Source organism: Lacerta agilis, chromosome 4 (assembly GCF_009819535.1).
Source record: "Lacerta agilis isolate rLacAgi1 chromosome 4, rLacAgi1.pri, whole genome shotgun sequence".
NCBI classification, from domain to species: Eukaryota; Metazoa; Chordata; class Lepidosauria; order Squamata; family Lacertidae; genus Lacerta; species Lacerta agilis.
This window is the reverse complement of record NC_046315.1, coordinates 74583097-74605627: the sequence shown is the minus strand read 5'-3', so window position 1 is coordinate 74605627 and position 22531 is coordinate 74583097. Positions and strand designations below refer to the sequence as shown.

At 41.6% G+C, this 22531-nt stretch overlaps 1 protein-coding gene across 2 annotated transcripts in view; it reads right to left on the bottom strand.

Annotated features, from left to right (window-relative positions):
• Positions 1–6025: 6025 nt before the first annotated feature.
• The window catches only part of NCK2 (NCK adaptor protein 2), a 68186-nt gene continuing 51680 nt past the window's right edge, over positions 6026–22531 (bottom strand). For both annotated transcript variants that reach the window (XM_033147652.1, XM_033147651.1), the window contains 2 exons: positions 13788–14509; positions 6026–6402 (listed from right to left, as the gene is read on the bottom strand). In XM_033147652.1, the coding sequence (XP_033003543.1) occupies positions 6208–6402; positions 13788–14509 (917 nt within the window). In that variant the 3' untranslated portion in view covers positions 6026–6207. The remainder of the gene's footprint in view (positions 6403–13787; positions 14510–22531) is intronic.

Sequence of the window (22531 nt, the reverse complement as noted above, 5' to 3'; positions counted from 1 at the left end):
ATTGTAAAAAGTTGCCCCCACAGGCAATTTCCTTGGGAAAAGATAGGCAACCAATTACCAAACGCTGTTTCATTTATCATGCTGATATATTAATCTGTCTAATTCAGTTGTTGGGCTCCAAATCCAGTCCCAAAAAAAGTTGCCCCAGAATTGTCAACATGTATTTATTTTGGGACATTCTTCTACTACAATTCAGTGGCATAGGAAGGGCAGGGTGCAGGGTGCGCTATGCTACAGGTTCCAGGGGAGGGGGGGTGACACTCCCTGGCCCCATCTCTGCCGCCCGGCACCCCGTCCGGATGGGGCAGCCCTATGAGCCACCGCTCGCATGCGTAGTGCATTCAGCCGGCACTGCTGCTCCCGCGGCGAGCGAGCGGCGGGTTGTGGGGCTGCCCAACCCACCACTCGCTCGGCGGCTCGCAACAGGGCATGCGCAGTGCATCCAACACATCGTGGCGTCATAACGCCGCGACGCCCCGCCCCCCAGGGGGTGCCTCCACGCTGCCGCCCCGGGCGGCGAAAAGGCTTCCTACGCCGCTGCTCCAATTTCTTGTACAGAAAGATTGTATGAAACTACCCAGCTTTAAAGCCCATTGAATTATTATTCCTGTTTGATACAGAGCCAAAGCACAATTCTTTTATTATGACCCCAACATGGTTTTATTTTTGCAGCCCCCTTAAAGCATTTGTATTGTTTTATCCATTATGCTCCAAGACAAATTCAGCAAGTTGAAAGGAACGGCCCAAAGGAAAGGAAAAAAATGGGCATACAAAAAAGTTGCCTGTCAATCTCACTTCTGTGACAGGCACGTGCCAGAAGGAAACTAAAAGACATTTTTAGAGGGTTAGACATTATTACAATCCAGCATAAATCCTGGATCGTTTGCTAAATGAAAATATATTTCACATTCCTGAAATGATAAAAATGTGCAGCTCGTGATTCTACCTTATGAAGCAAAATACATTTTCGAAGGATACTAGATCTCTGCAGATATTTGGTCAAAGAGATGCTCAGTGCACATGTGACAGGCTCTCCAGGGCTCAAAATGTGAGAGGAAAGTAGGAGGACCCTGTGGCGATCACCCAAACTTAGGAATGGCACAGAAGGAGTTAACAGGAATACCAGTAAGAACCTTTAGGGGGCGGAGTTATGTGGGCTATATAAACCCCTCCCGGGGAAGGAAGAGAGTTCTTTGGTCTTTAGTTCGTTAGTCTTTTGGTTCTTTAGTCTTGAGTCTTTTGGGGCTTGTTGTGGATATTGAGAGGTGGGAAGAAGGGTGGCAAGGGAAGGAGTAGGAACAGGGTTGGGAGAAATCGTTGGGCACTGTTGTTAACAAGAACACAACCAAGAAAGTACTGTTTATTCAGAAACCACATGCTTATGTACTAAACTTCAAATAAAACAGTTTTGTTCCAATATTCTCCTTGACTGAACTGAGTGAAGTAAATACCAGACAGACTGGTTGGTGGCAGCGGTTAATTAATAAAGTGGTGAGTGCAGGTATCAACGGACCGTTAAACGTCTGGGGGACCTGTGCAGGTTGAGCGAACCGCCACAGACCCTATATGAAAAACACAGTCCACATGACAAGTGGGACCTCTCTGGCTCCAAGGCTCCTGGCAAACCTATGGTTAGTTACAGTCCAAACTATGGCTTGCAGTATGCATATCACTAACTGCAATGTCATACTTGACTTTCTTCACTAATGTTTTATTCTGTGTTGTTTCATCTGATATTTTAATGCTTTATAAGCTGCTTTGAGATTTACTCGTAAAAATATTAAGCGGTATAGAAATGAAATGAAAAATAATGATGACACACGTATGCGGAAGGGCACCAAAAACAAGGTAACAAACAAGGTATCTGAAGAAGTGTGCATGCACACGAAAGCTCATACCAGGAACAAACTCAGTTGGTCTCTAAGGTGCTACTAGAAAGAATTTTCGATTTTGTTTTGAAGGTAACAAACGTTTGGCAGCGTAGTTGCTGATTTACTTCCAAAGCTAAAATATCACATTGCAATAGCATTAAACGTTGCTTCTCATGACAACTGACTCTGGATTACACAGAAGCGTAAAGGCTCTGCTAAAGTTGTGAGCAGAAGGCATAATGGTGGTTTATTCGCTGTATGATTTTCTTGTGGGCGCCCAGGGCGAACACCTAGCTGTTTGACACTGGTAAAATTGTGAAGCAAGAAAAGAAGAAGAGCATAAAGATGAAAAAGATATGGGTGCAGTAAAGTGAATTAAGCTATACGACGTCAGTTCACAAACAGAAAATAGCCCATGCATAGGAATAAGCCTCCCTCCTGCCACTCAGGCTCCACCTTCATTGCTCCCCACCAATGGTATAGCAGCTGCAAACTTATTTTCTTAAAGACTCTACCTTTGTTTCAGCAACAGTCAAAAAAGGGATGGTTGCATCACAAGAACAGGTTCAAATACTAAAGAAATAGGCTTGTGTGTAATAAGCAATGGCTTTTTTCTTTGAAACCAAGCCAGCACCTTCCCAACCAGTCTAAAAGCTGATGGGAGGAAGAACCTTTCCCCAAAAACCATCTCTCAGAATCACCAACAGCCAAGTGGACTACTGCCATCCATCACAAAGTGACTGTAAATCAAGCCAGCGGTAACTGCACTAGCTCTTTTTTGTCTGTCTATCCATGTTCCAAAACAAACAAGCAAACAAAACAACAGGCAGAGAAAAAATGGAAAAGGGTAATAAGACAGCTTCTCATGTCCCTTGAGGCTGGAACAAACTCCATTGTCATGTGGGGAGTTCATATGTTTGAAAACATCCCCACATCTCAGACAGAAACTTGCTATTGAAGGGAGAATGCAGAGAGCCTTCAAAAAACCAATTTAACACCTGAAAACTGTGATGATGCAACTGCATGGAAGGACTGGGTGACTTCGATGGCTGAACATTTGAAATGGACCTTCCTTCACCATCATGAAAACTCTCTCTCTTTTGTAAAAGAAGATGCCACCTTAATAACTTTAAATGTTTTGTAATGAATTTATGGTTTCTATATTTAACCAAAAAAGAGGCCAGTTTAAAAACCCCAAACCTTTATGCCTGCAAAAGGACAAAACAAATTTTGAGATTGATACCAAAGTGGTGAGGAACACCAGGAAGAATTTAAAACCAGTTTGTAGATTGATCAACTCAGTTACTGAATTCAGTGCTGACAAAGTCAAGCTGTTACTCACTGGAAGAAATAATCTGAGCTATTTATTTTGCATTTGAGGTGTCATAAATTAAGCTATCAATTGTTTTGAAGAAAAAGGATTCACATCTCACTATCAAGAGCTCAATCAATCAATGCATTTTAACAACAAAGGCAAACATTTTGTCGTATTGAAATAGAAAGCAACATGGAGAACAACAACAGCTCATTGTATAAAACTTATTGCATCCTGTTCAACCCAAGTAATTTGTAGAGTTCCGTACCCCAACCTCTAAAAGGGTTTTTTTTTTAAAGTAAGTGTTCAACATAATTAATAAGGAACTACACAAGCACTGTTGCAACAAAGTTCAATAGGGCTGAATCAGAAAGTTTTGGTGCATTGCATTCTTATTCATAAATATTCTCAACTACAGTGCTTACTCAGACTATTCAACTTGAATAAATATAAAATAGCAATTCAAAAAGAATGTATCAGGTAAATACAGAAAAAATGAAATGAAAATAATGTACTTAAAAGCAATACAATTTAAAACTAGTATTCTTTTTTAAAAAAGCAAACGAACAATGGTGAATGTCTGTGGATTTACCTCTGTACGAAGGCCATGAACTTATTCAAAATACACTAGACATTCATAAGATTAGAACAGACACATTCACATCAGATGAGCTGAAATTGTTTTCACTAAAGTGTTTATTGCATTTATAGCTTAATCCAGTCATTAAATGGTGGAAGAAATTTGCCACGTGGAGAAAAGGATCCCCTGGCAACTGATTCTCATGTGCCCGCCACCAGCTTCTGCCAGGCTAATGGGGCAATTTCCTGGTTTGGCTTCAAAATTTATTTGTTCCTGACCCTTGGCAATGGAGCACATTCACAGCTGTGGCACATAAGAACAGTGATCATACTTGGATTCAAGTCTATTTAGCACCACTGAATTTTAAGGCTGTAAACATCCAGCCTTCCTTCAACTGTAGGGAAGTTCTATTAACATCAATGCGAGTGCTTCAGAATAAATTACTGTGGCCTGAATATGTTTAACACACTTACTCTGGGCCAGAATCTAAGGTGACTCCAGTGAGCTGTCCCCCAGTAAAATTCAGACGAATGTCACAACTGCTCTGCTGGATTCTACCAAAGGTCCATCTAGTCAAGCATCTTCTTTGCCAGATTGGCCAACCAGATGCCTCCAGGAAGCTTGCAAGAAGGGCTTGAAGGCAATCATGTTGCGCTATCGGTTTGTCCTCCTACCTTTGCACAAGCAACCAGTGTCCACAGGAACAAGGATGGAATATGGATTCTCCATTTAGCCACTGCAGCAAATAGACCCATTTCCCATGAAACTGTCTAATCCCATTCTAAAGACATCTAAGCCTAGTGGAACTAATTCAAGAGTGGTGGGCTTTTAATCATCTTGAGAAGGTAACTTACATATAGAAAAGACCATCATGTACAATGGCCATTACTGACATGAGTTAAAAGGACTTGAAAGACTACCAAAGCGAGCGGTCCTTTAACTACAGGCAGCAGTTCCCCAACGTTAATATTATATTAGAATTCAAAGAAATAAAACAAAGCAAGTGTCCATACATTTGGCATGAATTCAAGATTTAAATATAAGAACATTGCAATTTGTTTTGGCTGATCTGATCAAACTACCTAAATCTCACGGTCAGTATATAAATGGTGGCATTTAACCACATTTCATCATGCTATAGGACTATTAAGGTCATCACCCAAGGATAAATTCAATACTCCATCTTCACATGATACCTTTTTTATTACAATATCCAAAAAGCTGAGTAAGCAAGTTTCTGGGATCATCAAGGTCCTTCTTTTGTTTTTCTTTTTGTTTTCAATTTTCAGGAATGTGCCATCAAGACTATATTTAAAACCATAAGAAGGTTAAAAGTAAAGAAAAAAGAAAAAAAAATGCATTTTCTTCATATAACATTCTGTGTGTCTTACTACCAATCACATCACCATTTGTAAACCCTGAATTTTTGTTCCGTTATGCATATATAAAACGTATGCATGTTATGTGTTGGAAGCCCCACCCGCCCATAATTAGCTATGTTTATTAAATGTCTGTATTAGTGTCAATCAGCTACAGATACATATTACTTTAAGAATTAAATACATAATTGTTTAATTCAAACAAGCAGAAGGGCAAGAAAAGAAAGCATTATGTGGATGGCACATTTGGTCGTAGATTACCAAAACATTCAACCATTACAATTCAATGATTCTCTAAGTAATCAACTTTCAATGAAACATCTCTGTTGCAATTACATGTCAAAGTATGCTAGATAGTTTTCTTATTACTACAATTTTACCGTAGTAGTTTAAGAAGTACTATTACAAAATGCTTTAGTTAGTGTACTCTTCACAAAGAATCAAGGAGGCAATGTAATAGTTGAGTAGAGAATGTAAAGAGTGCTTCTAGAAACTAGGAATTTCTGGAGTATACTACTTGGTAAGCAAAATAGCTACAGAACTCACAGCCACAATTGTTATGTCTACTATATTTCACTTAAGTTAGCTGCAGGTTCAGTGCATTCAAACTGTGCCCAGTCTCTTAATGATGAGTTCTGCCAGCGTGAGCTATCTGAACGAGTTAACACTGTTGTTGTTTTTTTAATTGAGAAAAAACCCCTTGTTTATGTGAACTAACTATGTAAACGTACACAGAAGAGAGGAGCTTAGAACCCAGGAAAGAATGGCCACTTAAGTGATATTTTCAACCTGAGGGAAACATGAAGCAACCAAATTTTTGACAGAGAGAGAGGGAGGGGGGAGACCAAGTAAGCAAAAAGAAAAGAAAAGAAAGAGGGGGAAAATGGGGTGGGGAAACAAAAGAGAAAGAATATAATCGACAGAGCAAATACTTTAGAAAGAGGTCGTTCTCTGAAGACAGTCTCAGACTGGCGTAGACTGCTCTGCTCTATAAAAGTGAATTTAGGACCTAAGGCTTGTAAGTTATGAGGGGCCCCCAACAGGCCTAGTCCATCTTCGACGTCACTGAAGTGCTTTCACAAGATATAACTTTTCCCCATGTTCACTGGTGAAGATAGGAGCCTTTTTGTAGTGTTCCACCAACTCATCCATAGTATTAAATCGACGCTGCCCAATGCAATAGACACTGTCCACCAGCTGCACCTTGAAATGTTTATTCTTCCCCGATGCCTTTAGAGATACTGAAAAGTCACTGGGCTGCAAAGAGAAAAAGGAAAGGAAGTGTTTAACGACAATATCAAACGTGCAGTTTTAAAGTCTGCTATGTGACGAGGTGAAGGAGCTTCCCTCCGCCGGGCTCAGCACTCTGGGTACTTCAAAATACGAATTACTATCATCATAATCAGCATCTTCAGTTAAGCGAAAGAATCTCAACAGCACCATCCATATACAGATATAAATTATGCAGCTCGAATGCAAACACTGCTGGTTTAAAGCCAGAGGCCGGCAAGTGTCAAGAGAAGTAGGTCTATATGCATTCAGAAATACCAAATATTCCTATGTGGAAAGAACATACCTAAAGCAGCATGCCATTTGAATCCATGGCCACAAGAGGGCCTTTCTTGATTTATTCTGTACCAAGTAGCTTTTATAAATATAAAAAGATCTAATATAGTTCATCCTATTTAACTTTAAACAACATGGCACATCTGCAGTATTGTATTACTTACAAAAAAAAATGTAGTTAAAATCGGTGTCTCTTATTCCACCACAAACTGAGCTGCCAACATTTCTTCGGGAATGGGTGTTTCAAACACCTGCTTTCTTTCTTTCTTTCTGCCTCTTTTTAAAAGTGGATGAGTTCCCGATATGCATTTCTGTGCCAGATTTATTTTGCTTACTACAATTAACTTCCCATCTGGTTTTACACGTTTAAGGCCAATGTATTAAGCCAGGGTTGTATAAATGAGCAGAAGAAAGAGCCATGTTAAATACTAGCAGACAAAACAATTCATTTAAGTTTGTGTGCCCAGCCATGGATTTCCGAGAGCTTCTTTCAAGCTACAGAACTAGGTAAGAAACAAAAGAATATATCCATTACTTAGGATGCTTACAAGGTTAGGATATAAAGAAACACCTCTTTCCCTACTAATTTCAATTGGCAGCAACTACTGAAAAACACTGCAGTGTTAATTGACAATTGCCTGTTATTTCGAATATTTAGCCCCACCTTAACAATGAGGTCGACCGAGCTATATATTGCTCTTAGCTAAAAAGCAGTAACAAAATTTTTACTGGCAGTTCTTTTGGATTACACTCGGTTCATGGGTGGAGGTTTTCCACTACACTATCCAGGCAATCTGGAAATTCCAATGATTTAGACCCCTCTGGTTGTAGCTGTCTGTTCCAGACATTTTGTCTTCCACATCCAGCCCAATTTTCCTAAATTGCCAGCCAGCCTACACACTTCTGGCTGATTCCCCACACCAGGAGGAAATAGGTTCGCTTAGACAACACTACCTGGAACCAAGGCAGAGAACATGAACTGTAACATCAAGTTACAGTTGTACCTTGGAAGTTGAATGGAATCCATTCCAGAAGTCCATTCGACTTCCAAAACTTTTGGAAACCAAAGCACGACTTCTGATTGGCTGCAGGAAGCTCCTGCAGCCAATCAGAAGCCCCGTCGGATGTTCGGCTTCCAAAAATAGTTCAAACACTGGAACAGTCATTTCTGGGTTTGTGGCGTTCGGGAGCCAAAACATTCAAGAACTAAGCTGTTCAAAAACCAAGGTACGACTGTATTACCCTACTGGTGTAATCCAAGGTGGTGTGTGTGTGTGTGTGTGTGTGTGTGTGTGTGTGTGCTCTGTAGAAAAATAATATGAAAATGAGATAGGAAGCAAATGTCTCAGGAGAATCAAGAAAAGTTCTAGGCTTTTCTATTTAAATAACTAAAACGGCTTAACAATCTCTGTCATTTTCCAGCAACCAATTCTATTAGAAAAAAATATATCACTGAAATTACAAGGGATTTATTTATGGAAATCATAACTTAAGTATGAGAAATGACATCACTGGCCACTGGAACATAATTTTTATATTATATTTATGTGATAACAAAAATGTAAGTTATGTGTCATTTGTCAAAATGGGAATCTGACAGATGAATAATACGCCAAAAACACAGCTCCTCCGGTCCTCCCTTCGAGAGCTGACTGCGTATGAAGTGCCTTAGTGCTCTCCAGAAGACTGTGGGTGTTGGGAAAGCCTTAGAGCAGCAATTTATAATATTAAAGTAAAAGTAATTTATAGGCAGAGCTGTAAGGAAACAAGGCTGGAAGCTAGAGACACCTGCACCAACATTGCACTGTATTTTCCACGGTATTAGGGCAACAACATCAACACTGTGCTATGGAGAGAGAGAGAGAGAGAGAGAGAGAGAGAGAGAGAGAGAGAGAAAGAATACCTTGAACAGGAGATTTGCAACTGCCCCAGCCTTAACAAAGCAGACAGGGAAAACTTAATAGGGCTTTTCTGTCACTTGAAATGAGTTCCTACTCAAGGATTGACATTAAAGCAATGATCGTCTTCCCAGATCCAAGATTCACTACTTAAATTTACATATAAAATACAAGTACTTTTCTTCCATCAGGCTACAAAAATGAGATCCTTTTGGGGTCCTTGGGCATTAAAAAAAAGCAAGCAGCGAAAAGGCACTTTAGTTCTTTGCAGAGAAGCACAGTCAAATAGGAGAATCTGAAGAACTTGAACAGCTGCTGCAGAAATGTCAGCCTCCTGCTCTCCACCTCCCCACCATGGGCTCATATTTTAGGTAACACAGGAAACTTGAAGAAAATGTAAAAGTAATTCAGCTTGTTTATTACTGTTCCCCCCCCCAAAAAAAACGCAAATAGTTCCATTAAAGTCTAAAACCTTTTTTTTTTTTTTGCATCTTAGCACTGTCACCCTATATACTGCACTGAAGTTAAAATGCAGCCTAAAACTATTCCCTGCTGTCTGCCTTGAACTTGTTCCAAGAGTGTTTATTTTTATATTTTGTGTCTGTTTGCCTTTTTCGTTTCAGCTCTTGGCAGATATTTCTGCTCCTTTTCCCACTGGACATAACTGCTACAGTCGGATGGCTCGCACGCAATCTTTCCCATGCTTGGTCTTCTGGAGTTGTATAGTAGCTCACAGGCACTTTTAAGGGCACGTCTGAAACTGGTTATTTGCTAGGGGTCAATGCTTCCGAGCGGCATCCAGAAGACTTTGCCTGCGCTATAATGAAGAGCCAACCTGCACCATCCCACACTGGCATAATAACCTAAACAAACATGTGTGATGATATTGTACAAGGATTAACCAAAACACAATGAAAACGCCACCACCTGCTATTGTAAAAGGAAGTTGCTTGATAATAAAATTGTTGGAAGGTGCTTGAGAGCCAGTGTGGTGTAGTGGTTAAGAGTGGTAGACTCGTAATCTGGGGAACCGGGTTCGCGTCTCCGCTCCTCCACATGCAGCTGCTGGGTGACCTTGGGCTAGTCACACTTCTCTGAAGTCTCTCAGCCCCACTCACCTCACAGAGTGTTTGTTGTGGGGGAGGAAGGGAAAGGAGAATGTTAGCCGCTTTGAGACTCCTTCGGGTAGTGATAAAGCGGGATATCAAATCCAAACTCTTCTTCTTCTTCTTCTTGAATATTAAAAATTGTATGGCGCGAAAGGTTACTCACGCACCTACATTTTCTACATTCACTTTTTTACACTGACTTTTTCATAGAAAAAAGGTAATGCCAGTCACGTTATGATTCTGCAGAATGTGTGCCCTATTTTGCACCCCTTCCCGCTACTTCTTGTAGACTGAGGTAAAACAGAAAATTTCATTCCAGCCCACGATTCTGCTGTCTGCTTTCTCACATAACCACAATCTTTACAGCTCTTCTCAGCAAAAGCCTCAATCATTTCCTCATTTTGTAGACAAAGTAATGCACTAAGTCACCTCTGGAAGAATCAAAACACTGAAAATCGCATACTCTAGTCCTATCCACTCAGTCAAAATGTATTTAACCTATATCTATGGACATTTAATTCCCCTCATCTGTGGTATGAGGCTTTACTGTAAATCCTTCCAGTGTATGTGGTTCTATGATGTAGAATAACACACACACACCCGATATTATTTTAACGAAGGGAAGCTAGAAGCTCTCTGTTCTGTTTTTGAGCAGTGGACAGTTCTTGAGTTACCAGAGTATACCATGGCCCAACTTCCTACAGAAAAGAACACTGCATTTGCCTTTGTACTTAGACTAATTCTTAGACTAATTTCCCACACAACAAGCCACTTTCAAGGAAGTTCCTCGTGATAGCTGTGCATCACAATGGTTGTGCAATGTGCATCTAATTCGTAAGAGCGGGTTCTGAACTTGGTTGTTCCGCATTTGGAACATGCTGGTAACATTCTTAGTCAGCAGAGAGAACTGAGAATTCATAGGTAGCAAGTTGCCTGAAAAGCAAATTTGGGAGCTGGTTTCCTGCCCTGTCAGAAATTCAGTGGGAAGGTTAATTTGCCTTGTATCTAAAGGCCTATGGAAGGATTACTCTTGGGGGGTTGCAAACGCATGGACGGGGGGCAAAAGAGATGCATTAGGCAGAGACCTCAGACATGGGGAGCATCAATGGATAGAAAAGGCTCACCACTTCATACAACTATCTTTTGAAAGGCCATGGCGAGGGGAGGGGGAGAGAAGGCGGAGGAGGCAGAGTTAGAGCATACACACAAACATTTTAGGTCTCCTAACGCGGGTGGTGCTGTGGTGTAAACCACAGAGCCTAGGGCTTGCCAATCAGAAGGTCGGCGGTTCAGATCCCTGTGACAGGGTTTGCTCCCATTGCTCGGTCCCAGCTCCTGCCAACCTAGCAGTTTGAAAGCATGCCAAAGTGCAAGTAGATAAATAGGTACCATTCCGGCGGGAAGGTAAACAGCGTTTCCGTGCGCTGCTCTGGTTCGCCAGAAGCTGCTTAGTCATGCTGGCCACATGACCCGGAAGCCGTACATCGGCTCCCTCGGCCAGTAAAGCGAGATGAGCGCTGCAACCTCAGAATCATTCACGACTGGACCTAATGGTCAGGGGTCCTTTTACCCTTTACCACCTCCACAGATCTTGAGCTGCTGGTAGGGACTCCAGGAGGAAGTGAAGGACTGTAGATGCCTCCATATTCCAGGGTTCAACTCCCTCATCTCACATTCTAAACCCAAGCTCACAAAAGGCACAAGGCTAGATTTTTATTTGACTTTTCAAGCTGCACTAGAAGGTTCAGGGGAGCCTCAGTATCTTGTGGCCCTACTTCATGTCACGCATAAGATCTAGATCGTTCCTTATCGACCTTCTGCCATCCCTTTCACCAGAAGCTGAAAGTATAACTTCAGATACCTATGTAGAAAATAGATTTTATTTTTGCCTTGGAATTTGTAAATTTCAGGACATCGTACACCCTCACACATTTATTCTTACTCCTTTATACTGTATCCTGTTTAATTGGCATTGTATACTGTGTTATTTCGCCTTACTTGTTTTAAAACAAGCAGTTAAAAAGCTAAGTATAATTATTCATGCTATCCTGCTTCCCAGGAAGCAATCTTATGCTGGTACAAAGCACATCCGTTGCCCCTGGGAGGCTGAAAGGGTCAAAATAAGATCTCTTGTTTATATGCTCCATTCTCTTGCTGTGGAATAGAAGCCTGACAATTTTTTCCTCTTACTTGCTTCTACTGCAGCTGAACTCAGTTTCATGCCCTGACCACTCAAGCACAGCTATCCCCTTAAGATGCCTTAAAACAAAACAAAACAAAACAGAACACACAAAGTCTCATGATGGGAAAAGCAGTAAAACTAGGCCGTTGACTATTTTAGTAACTCTGCTAGTGCAAAAAAGCAAAAGCAAAAAATACGCAGAGAAGAACAATCAGATTGAGCTGTCTTGTACACAACTATTGGAAAAAAATATTACCAGCTGACTCATACATATGTGCAGCAGGTCTGGCAAACTAGTTGCCTGCAGAAATAGTTAGCTGCCCTGGGCAAAGAGCTAATCGCAAGGTTGCTGGAGAATGGTTATTAAAGCCACCAACTGCTGACGAAGCCAGCAGCCGAGGAGACACACATGATAAATGATACAGGAAATTCAGTAATCCTGCTTGACGCATGAGAGAATATCTTCTGTTTATAATATACAAACAAGACTCCCGAGTGTGATATAAGGTAGCTAGAACGAAACCGTATTAAAATAACTTCTGAAATAAGCGGGGACGTGTACAGATTTGAAATCCACCCAAACATATTGGCATTTTCATTCATTGTTATTTGAGATCAAGTCCATCTTGAAGTGGTAGCTGTGGGAAGCCTGAGTGTGAAACCCACAGGAAGTGGCGAGAATAAAAAGCCCATCTGAAAAAGAGCTGAAGGTTATTCAGCTGCATCCAATGACAGCTGTTGCTGCAATAAATTAGTCTGTTTTGAAAGGTGCCTCAGGATTCCTTAGCTATGCGTAGATTTCAGGAAGATTACTCCCAAGTATGTATAAGATCATAATTCTACACTTTGCTGCAAGAGACCAAACACAGCTGTTCTCTTAGATCAGGGGTCGGCAGGCTAAGGCCCATGGGCCAGTAGTGGCCCACGAGGTTTGTCTAACTGGCCCATGGTGACCCCTGCCGCCCCCCACTCTTACCGGTGCAGTGCGGGGGCCGACTTCCGGGTTGATGGCACCTGTGCATGGGTGCTCCTCCGACCCAGATGTGCGCCGGAAATAGTGTGTGCACACGTATGCGGAATGGAGAAGTGCTTGTGCGCACACGCTATTTCTGGCGCACTTCCAGGTCGGAGAAGCGCCAGGAATAGTGTGTGCGCATGCATGCTCCTCTGACCCGGAAAAGCGTGCGTGCACACACACTCCGGCCCATCCTCGGACGGACATAGCGTCGACCGGCCCATCCTCGGATAAGGTTGCCGACCTCTGTCTTAGAAGCTTTCAAAGTGACTTCAACGAAGAAGCCAGAAGCAAAGGAGAACTTAACTGAGAGAACTTTTACACAGTCTGCTCACATGTAGAATACACACTGCAATACTGGAATTTCATTTGTATTTTAAGGAAATAATTCTAGTAGAAACAAAAATAAACCAAGAAAATTATATTAACAATCCAACTCATTTAAAACTTTCACACGAATATTTTGTTACGACCTCAGGTGCATCGGCATAGTTAAGAACTTGTTTTGCAAAATAATTTATAGACTCCGAAAATTCGCCGTAAAAGCTACTGAACAGAACCTCTACCTGCATTCAAATTTTTAAAAGTATAAAACAACACTGAAAGTTCCATTTGCATTTCCCCTTTAAGATGTACTGCACATCATACACTAGATTGGTTTGCTCTGTTCTTCTCTGCCTGTGCATATAACAAATATATTTATATATTAGTTTCAACCCATATAAGGTATTTTGAGATGTAGGCCACTTTCTTTAGCATAAGAGAAACGGTCACTTTCTGTACTATTTCATAAGAAAGACCTGGTCGATACATTGCAAAATCGAAATGCAGCACTTCGCAAAATTTCAGATTCTGAAATGGGCGCCACTTACCGAAGATTCGCTGTCTCTGACAAGGAAGTCCCCTTCCGCTCCCCGTTCGTTTAGAGCACATTCTGCCTGATGCCGAGTAACATTCCCATAATACCATTCTCTTCCTGCAAACCGTCCCGTAGTAGAGGGCCCTGTGTAGCTTATCGGAGGCGGGTGGGAACTGTTACTTGTAGGGCCATCACTTAAGATTACTACATAGTTTTTCGGAACGAGGCCGATTTGACCTCGGGAATTTTTACATTTCCACCATTCCGGGTCATTCTCAGGTTTCTCTATGACTTCCATGGTTTCGCCTTTCTCGAAGTTGAGCTCTTCTTCTGTGACAGAACTGAACGGGTACAATGTCTGAACAACGTGAAGTACTTTCATGGCCTGGCCATTGCTCATGGAGGCTCCCTTCCTCAAGCTGAGAAAACTCGGCGAATCGGCAGTCGCTTCCTCGACTTCTTCTACCACGTAGTTTGAAGGAAACCATCCAATTTGTCCGTTGTAACTCCCCCTCCACCAGCCATCGCTGCACTTTTCCATAACAATGACTCGGGATCCTTTCACGAGAGATAGTTCATCTTCCCTTTCTGCCACATAGGCAAATTTAACATAGGCAGGGATGTTCAGATCATAGATCCGATCGGCGTTGCTACCGTTAGATGGGTACTCTGCATCGGTACTAGGGGTCGGTGAGGCGTCTCTGGCACTTGTCTTCCGCTTTGTTTTCCCCAAACCTGTTTAAAAAAAAATCCAAAAAAGTTTCTAAAAAGCATTAAACAAAACATGGTTTGTAGATCTAATACAAAACTCGAAAACGCTAGGGCTGGATCTAGGCCAGGGGTCAGCAACCTAAGGCACATGGGCCGGAAGTGGCCTGCGGAGGTCGTTTGACCGGCCCATGAGCCGCCACTGGGCTGCCCGCCAGCGTGCTGTGCTGAAACAGCACAGCTCGGGGACTTGCTTCCACAGCGCCGAAAATCGCGTCTGCGCAGACGCTGAAAATTGTGTGTGCGCGATCCGGCCCAGGCAAGATCAACCTTGCTGACCCCTGATCTAGGCACATCAAAGAAGTGCTTCATTTAAACACGCTGCAAACTTTGCATGAGAAATCGGGTTGGCAAACACAAAACTCCACAGTGCCCTCTGGTGTCGCCGTGTTAGAATGCATGAACAATGCACATAAAGCGTTTTTTTTTCTTTGCCAATGTAGTCGAGTCCTAGATGTGTCAACAAAATAATGAAGACATAGAAGAATTGTTCTATGATGCCAGAAAACTGCCAGAGGGAAGAAAAAAAAACGTTAACTTTTTAAGAAGCTTCTTTTCATCTCAGAAGGGTAGCTACTAAATGAAGCTTTGATGTGCCCTTTCAGTGCATTTCTTTCCGAAGTCACTAAAGAACTAATACACACAGAACTGTTGGCAGCATAGAAAAGGAAATTACTATTTTTATAACCAGCTAGTATTGCATTGTGGGAATAACAACTCTTTAAAAATGCAACCAACCGATTTTCAATCCATTTTAGTTGCAGAAAAAGAAGTTGAAACAAGGTACCAAAATGTAAAGTTGGTTGTCTGAAGGTTCTACGTGGCTCCCATTAACATTCAAATCAATTCCACTGCAACTTCATAGAATAAAAACCATTTAAACCAAGAAATCGTATGATCATGCACAATACATATACGAAATTATTTGTGCACATTTTAGTGGTAAATTTTGACATTAAAATATGTACATGACCTACATAGTGACATGCAGTGAATTCGTGCAACTTGCTAATGTGCAACCAAACTGAGATATCAATTGCAGAGTGCAGCAGTATGGAAATCACTAGGTTTGGTTCTGGATAGGAGTCAACACAGGATATTCAATGTCACAGCATTTCAGATTTTAGAGGTACCGTGCACCTAATAATCTCCTATTTTGCTTTTAGTTGTGTCTGATCTGCAGCAGCCAAAGGAGCTCACAATTACTTGAAATAAAATAAAACCCATAGGAGTGTAATATTTTGAAGCACAACACTTTCAAAACCTGCAACAGAATATCAAGGTATTTATTAAACAGCTAGCAGCATAAGGAGTAATACAACCTTCACCAGCTCAAACAATAATATTAAATTCAAATGTTACTGTGATAAAGATCTAACACAGGAACTATTCTTTAATGCTCTGCACACACACACACACACACACGTTATTTTGCTTGTAAACCTCTGAAGGTAGTGAATTTCATTATGGAATTTCAATTAGGTTGCGAGCTCAGTTTATCTGGGACAAGTAGAATCCAAGCGCTGTTTGGGATTTCAACTGTGGGGGAAAGAAGGGCAACACATAGAAAAAACCACCCAGCCATAATCTTACACATATATTTGGACTACAACTAGAGTGAGAAAGAATCTGACTCCCCCACCCCACCGGCTTTCAGTGTGATACAGGATCTAATTAAAGTGCTTTGGCTAACATAAAGGAAATAATTCTGATATGAGCAGACAAAAACACAAGGTGGAAAATACAGAACAAAAACAAGGCAAGAAACACACACAACCTGCAGTATTTTAAAAATAAATCCTATTCTAAACAGTTGTCTCTCGCACATGCCATTTTGGGTTGACTACATCACCGCTTAATTACACACCGAAAATAGTTCCAAGTTAAATGCCTGTCTAGGGGTAGCTGAACGTACCTGATGCATTCTGGCAGATTATTCACCTAAATGGCATAAACAAAAATCTGCCGTACAGAACCTAAGTTGAAACTGCAGCAGGAGGAAAGGGGTGGGTGGGAATGACACACAAGTATGCTTGTCAAATTAATCTACGGAGCATCAAGTGTCACATTAACTAAATGAGGAAAATGTCAGTGATTCCTCCAGATACGTTCCACAGCTAACTCCCTTTTCCATCTTTCTGTGTGCTTATCTAAAGAACTGTAACTAAAGACTTCCCTCTAGCCTAAAAGTCAGTGGCCATGCAAGTTGGCAAAGTGACAGCAAAGAAACCAAGCTATTGTGGTGTGTGATACAATTGTAGGAAAACAGTACTTCAGTCTGCAGTAGAAGTTGGCCACGGTCTGATCTATGATGAAAACTTCCCGACCGTCACTGAACAACGTCTTGTGTATCAACATACAGGGCATTATTAAAAGGAACCAGAGATGGTAACTGGAGAGATACTGCTATCAAGAGAATGGGTAGTAATTGGACTTATTTCAGGTTAATGACCTCATTATTTCCGCATTCAATGGCAGTGACTAAGCCATTTTCCATTTGAATGTACACTTCTAGCAATTAAGATTTCCAAATATTTATAACAAGTCCCTTCTAACAACAGTGAGAGAGTGCAATTACCATCAGGAACCAGCCCTAAACCAACAACAAAAATCCATGAACAAATTTCCACAAAACAAGGCACTTGATATGTTCCAGTAACTAAAATTCAATAGTGAAATTACGCTTGAATTGAAGATTGCAACCTACCTTCTATTAAATGCCTTGACATCTGCAAACATTTGACCACTGTGCGGACTATTTTTAAAACTTTTCAGTATGGAAGAGAAGGAAGGAAACTCACTGCTTGTAAAGATTTATGCAATACAGTGGTACCCCGCTAGACGAATGCCTCGCTAGACGAAAAACTCGCTAGACGAAAGGCATTCGCTAGCGGAAGGCTGTCTCGCAAGACGAATTTTTCAATGGGCTTGCCTCGCAAGACGAAAAAATTTCCGATTTTTTTTTCTTTTTTTCGTCAAACCGCTATTCTCTCGTTGGTGCTTCGCAAGACGAAAAATTCGCTATACGACAGCACTCGCAGAACGAATTATTTTCGTCTAGCGAGGCACCACTGTACTAGCAAAATGCTCAACGTTATGATAAGCAGAGCAAGAGAACCAGAGGCCTAGCATACTGCAAGGACCATGGTGGGATTCTGGTCAGCTCTTATGGGACCACATACTGTCATGGAAGGGAATGCAGCCCATGACCATGTCTGTTTCTGTATTACAAATAAAAGGTGGTCAATGTTTAACAGAACTGGGAGCAGATGCATTCAATAAGAATTCATGAAGGCTTATAACAAATTATGTTTCTTAGTACTGAATCTTCTTACGAATTAAGTTTCGAATACATTACAATATTGGTTCAGAATCTGGCATTCAGGAGTCATGATATCTGTCTGGAGCAGCATTCAAAATTTCCCAGGTGCATTTTGCACCTGGCTATCAGTCACTTGTAACCAAGTGAAGATGCCCAGGTGTCATGATGTGCCTGACATATCCACCATCTGGAGGTGCGTGCCTGGGGATCCTTGGATCTTGACTGTTTTCACACACTACCAACACATCCTGTAGAATTCTGTCCATGGTATTTTATCTGCCCAATCAGAACAAATTTCAGGAACCAAAAAGTTGTACGGAAAAATACGACTTTTGAGCTGTCTGGTCCCCAAATGGCAGCTTGACATTGCGGTTTGGCGACCATAATCCTGGTTCAAGGAGCCATTTGGCACCTAGCTTATATATCGGAGTTTCTAACACTGGTCAAGAGTCAGTGTCTCCTGCTCAAGTCCCTCCTCCAAAACAAACAAACAAACCAACCCATCTCAGCAGCACTGACATAGCTGGCAACATTCAGCACTATGAAGAAATCTGTACTTTTCATTCCATATATTTTGGCAGCAGATAAAGATACCTGTTTCTGCAGACTTGTGCCATTTTCTAATTATAGTTTGCAACACTCGATTTGCAACGAAAGCAGGTTCATACCAAGCCTCCACATGTTTTTGCACATTCACAGGCTCTGCTGATTAGTTACTTCAATTCAGCATTTTAAACTCTTGGTATTCTCTGGATGAAAGAACAGAAATGCTGAAAGCAGTGGCTCTTCTGTTAGCCTACACTCCTCAGTATTTTATCAGTTATATAGGAGAGAGGCTGGCCAGCTGTTTTATTATTCAGTTATAGTTTTGGGTCATACAAGTCGGTACTGTCAGTTACTGTATTTTTCACTCCTTAACACACACCTGACCATAAGACACACCTAGTTTTTAGAGGAGGAAAACAAGAGGAAAAAAAATTCTGAATCACAGCCTCCTCGGAAGGAGAGCAATCCCCGCAGAGGCTTGGGAGGCTTTCCTTCCTATTCACTTTTTTTCTCCCCCTCTCCAAGCAGCACAGGTCCCTTTTCCAGCCTCCTCCTCTCCATCCCTTTCGCCCAAACTCCTCAGGTGACACCTGCAATTTCTCCCCTTCTCTGGTGCCTCTCCTTTGCCTTTGCCTTTCCACTCGCGGCAACCTACCTCCTCTCCCTTCGCCCCGCTTCTCGGTCCCCCTCCTCTCTGTCCTCTTCCTCGCCTCTCTCGGCAACTTCCTTGTCTCACCATCCTCCGGCCAACATCCCCGGAGCCATCAGGGGAAAGGGGAGGCCGCTGGCAACCTGGGAAGGCGGGGCAACGGCGCACACCGCATTCGGGCATTCAGTCTCCAGGGACCACAAATTCGCTCCATAAGACGCATGACATTTGCCCTTACTTTTTAGCAGGAAAAAAGTGCGTCTTATGGAGCGAAAAATACGGTAATTGCAAAAGTTGCTTGCCAAATATGATGATTAGGCATAGACTTTCCCCAAATCCAATTCAATATATAAACCCCCCCCCAAAAAAAGCTGAAAGGAAATCAGTAAAGGGTACTTTATACTTGGGCATCCAGCAACAAAACAGGATCAAGGAACACCCCAATTTGCAAACTTGGTCCATGAGAAGAAGTGCACAGTCATCACAAACAGATGGAATACCATCTCTCTGAATCTGTGAATTGTTTACCCACAGAAACTCCACGTTGTTAGACCTGAGTGTCCCATTACTGACCATCATCCAGCTTTTTTTTTTTAAAACAAAGTCCAGACTTCCAGCACTTCACCGAATTCAGATGTCCGCCAAATCCCCACAAATCTGAAAGTACAAATGACAAGCTGAGGGTACCCCACGGCAGAAGCGCCAAGCAGGGAATGAAGCAAAAAAGCCCTTCCGGAAACAGCCCTGCAAATAAGAATGGAACAACTATATCACCATGCCCCAAACTTCCAAACCACAGAGCCAATTCAGAAACTTATAATCACTAGATGGTATGGTATCAAAAGCCACAGCTGGAACACAATCCCCCATCCCTTTTCCCAGCATTGTCCAGCCATTAGGGGAAGGGGTGGGGAACTGTTTTAAGGCAGAAAGCTGTTGGGGGGGACGGGACATTTCAGTAATTGGCAAGGCTGGCTCCAAACACGAAATGCTATTTTCCGCAGAAACAAAGCCCTGTATTTAATTCTTAGTAACTCCACTCAAGTTTCACCTTCCCTTTTCTCCACAGATTTCTTTTAAAACTAAATTTGGGTGATGGGGTCATTCCCCCCCCCCCCAGACAGAGACCCTCTCTCAATCCTGACTGGACTAAAGACAAATATAAACTCCATATTCCACGAAAAAGTGTGTAACATGCAGTTGAACTGCAAGCCCTGCTTTACAATTGTATCCAGAAAAAAGTACAAGCTTGCAGCTGAAAAGTACATGGATGGTTTTTTGCATATTTTGCATATCTCTTGCTGAGGTATTTCCCATCTTTGGGGGTAGCAAATAAAATGTTATCTGCTGGAAATATGATAACCAGAGTGGTTCTACTACTCAGGAGTATAATTCTTCCTTCCCCTCAGAAAAAAAATGGGCCAGTTGGCTCACACAGCTTTTGCAGCAAAACATCAACTACTTAATGGAACAGTTGTGGAATTGGCAGTTTCTGTTAGACGCCAGGCGTATAAACCAGGCACTTATGCAGGTCACTTACTTGCAACACTAAGTCTACAGTCCTATCCACCCTTACCACTGAACGCAAGGTATACTTATGAGTAAACATGGACCAATTATGCTCTAGGTTTCCTGAAGACATGGACGGAAGTTGACAATAGAAATGGTCAGGATTTGAACAATAAGAAGCAGAACACATCACCTATTGTGTCCTATTTATAACGGTTGATATCAGGAATCGTATTTTTGTCTCTGGGGAAGGTAGGGAATGAGTCAAAGGGCATTTAATCACTTTAAAGGCACAAGATGTCAATGGAATAGGTAAGTATGTCCAATTGTTGTTATCCTTTAAAAACAAACAACTTCAGTGATATCTTGAACTCTGCAGGGAGTGAAGGGCAAATAATACACAGGCAGGATCAGGCTGAATTCTCCATAGTTTGTTTTGTCCCACGAAACCTAATTGAAACAGGCTGCAATTTGACAGAACTCTTTTTCTGAAGGGGGAGAGGAAGCAAAATTGCTCCCACTAAGGAACTGGGATTACCAAATTTAGCCCCCAATTTCACGAAGTGGTGCTCCGCATGTGGTAGCAAATTTTGTTTATCATGCCCAAAATAAAGTAGCCTGGGCTCCACAGACAGAGAAACCAGATGGCCCAATATTTCTCTTCTCCCCCTGAAATAGACGTATCTTCCAGCAACCACTCCTTCTTTCTATACTCTCCCCATGACTGAAGGCATTTTGCTAGCTTTGTTTAAAAAAAAAAACGGGAACAATTGTCCTAGGCTTGCTTGAATTATTTGGCTTACTTTATTATACTATTTTAAACAAACAAAAATTAAAATGGAAAGAGAACTTGTGGTGCGTGAGGGAGAACAGTTGCAACAGCCATACCACTATTCTGAGCTTAGATGCGGAAAGAGAGAATTAGCTTACGTAACCTCAGTCAGGGAAAAGTCATAAAGTCGCTTAGAAATTCTTCAAAAGCTGTTTGCATATGGTACTCACTATTTGACAGTTTATCATGCTACACTCCATAAATAGAATTGCGTGTTTTGTATCAGGCAACCGTAACTTCCAAAAATGTCGTCATTAACTACCATACAGAGAGATCGAGAGACTGGCATGCTTAATCATCTCTTTATTATTTTCTGCAGGGTTTTCACTGCATCTTGTTGTAGGGGACACAGGGAAACACACAAAAGAAGCAAAAGCTGGAACAGGCAGAGGAGAAGTCCCAGATTTAACATGCTGCCATTTCTGTAAATGACGCTGATTTAATGTCGTATCACAATTTCGATGTTTGAAAAGCAGATTCTCGCCTCGCCTTCCATCGTTCACATAGTCTAGAGGAGATGATGTTTTGGGATAAAGTTTGCTGTTGGATGATAGACAGATGGATAGATAACAAACTTTATAATTAAAAATCCTTAAGGCTACGATTGACTGTGATGGCTGTCACTGGTTTAAAGATATTACATTAGCCATTTTGATTTAACAAACCTGAAAACAATTTGTATAAAGCTATGTGGATTAGGGTGGTTCATAAAAAAAAAAACTTTTTAAAAAAATGTTAATATCAGTTAATATCTTGACCCTCCCTCCACGAAAACAGCTGTTTACTTGGCCGTTTTCCTATGTCGTGAAGGCTGAAATTTCAATACAGCGGAGCAGGGTCAAGATATGCATGAAATTTCAGATATAGTTATATAATCCCTAGAGAAGTAAGATAAGACCTTTGGAGCAGGCATTTTAAAAATAATAATAATTTATGAACCACCCTAATGTGGATTAGGGACAAAGGTTCCAGAGCATCCCTACTAGGAACTGAGTCTTGCTGAACTCAGCAGGAATTTATTTCTGGGTAAATATGCAGAGAATTTCAAAGTGTTACATTCCACATTTCCACCAAATGTTAGTCTCCAAGGCAGCTCACAACAAATAGGTGCAATCCATTACAACAAAATAA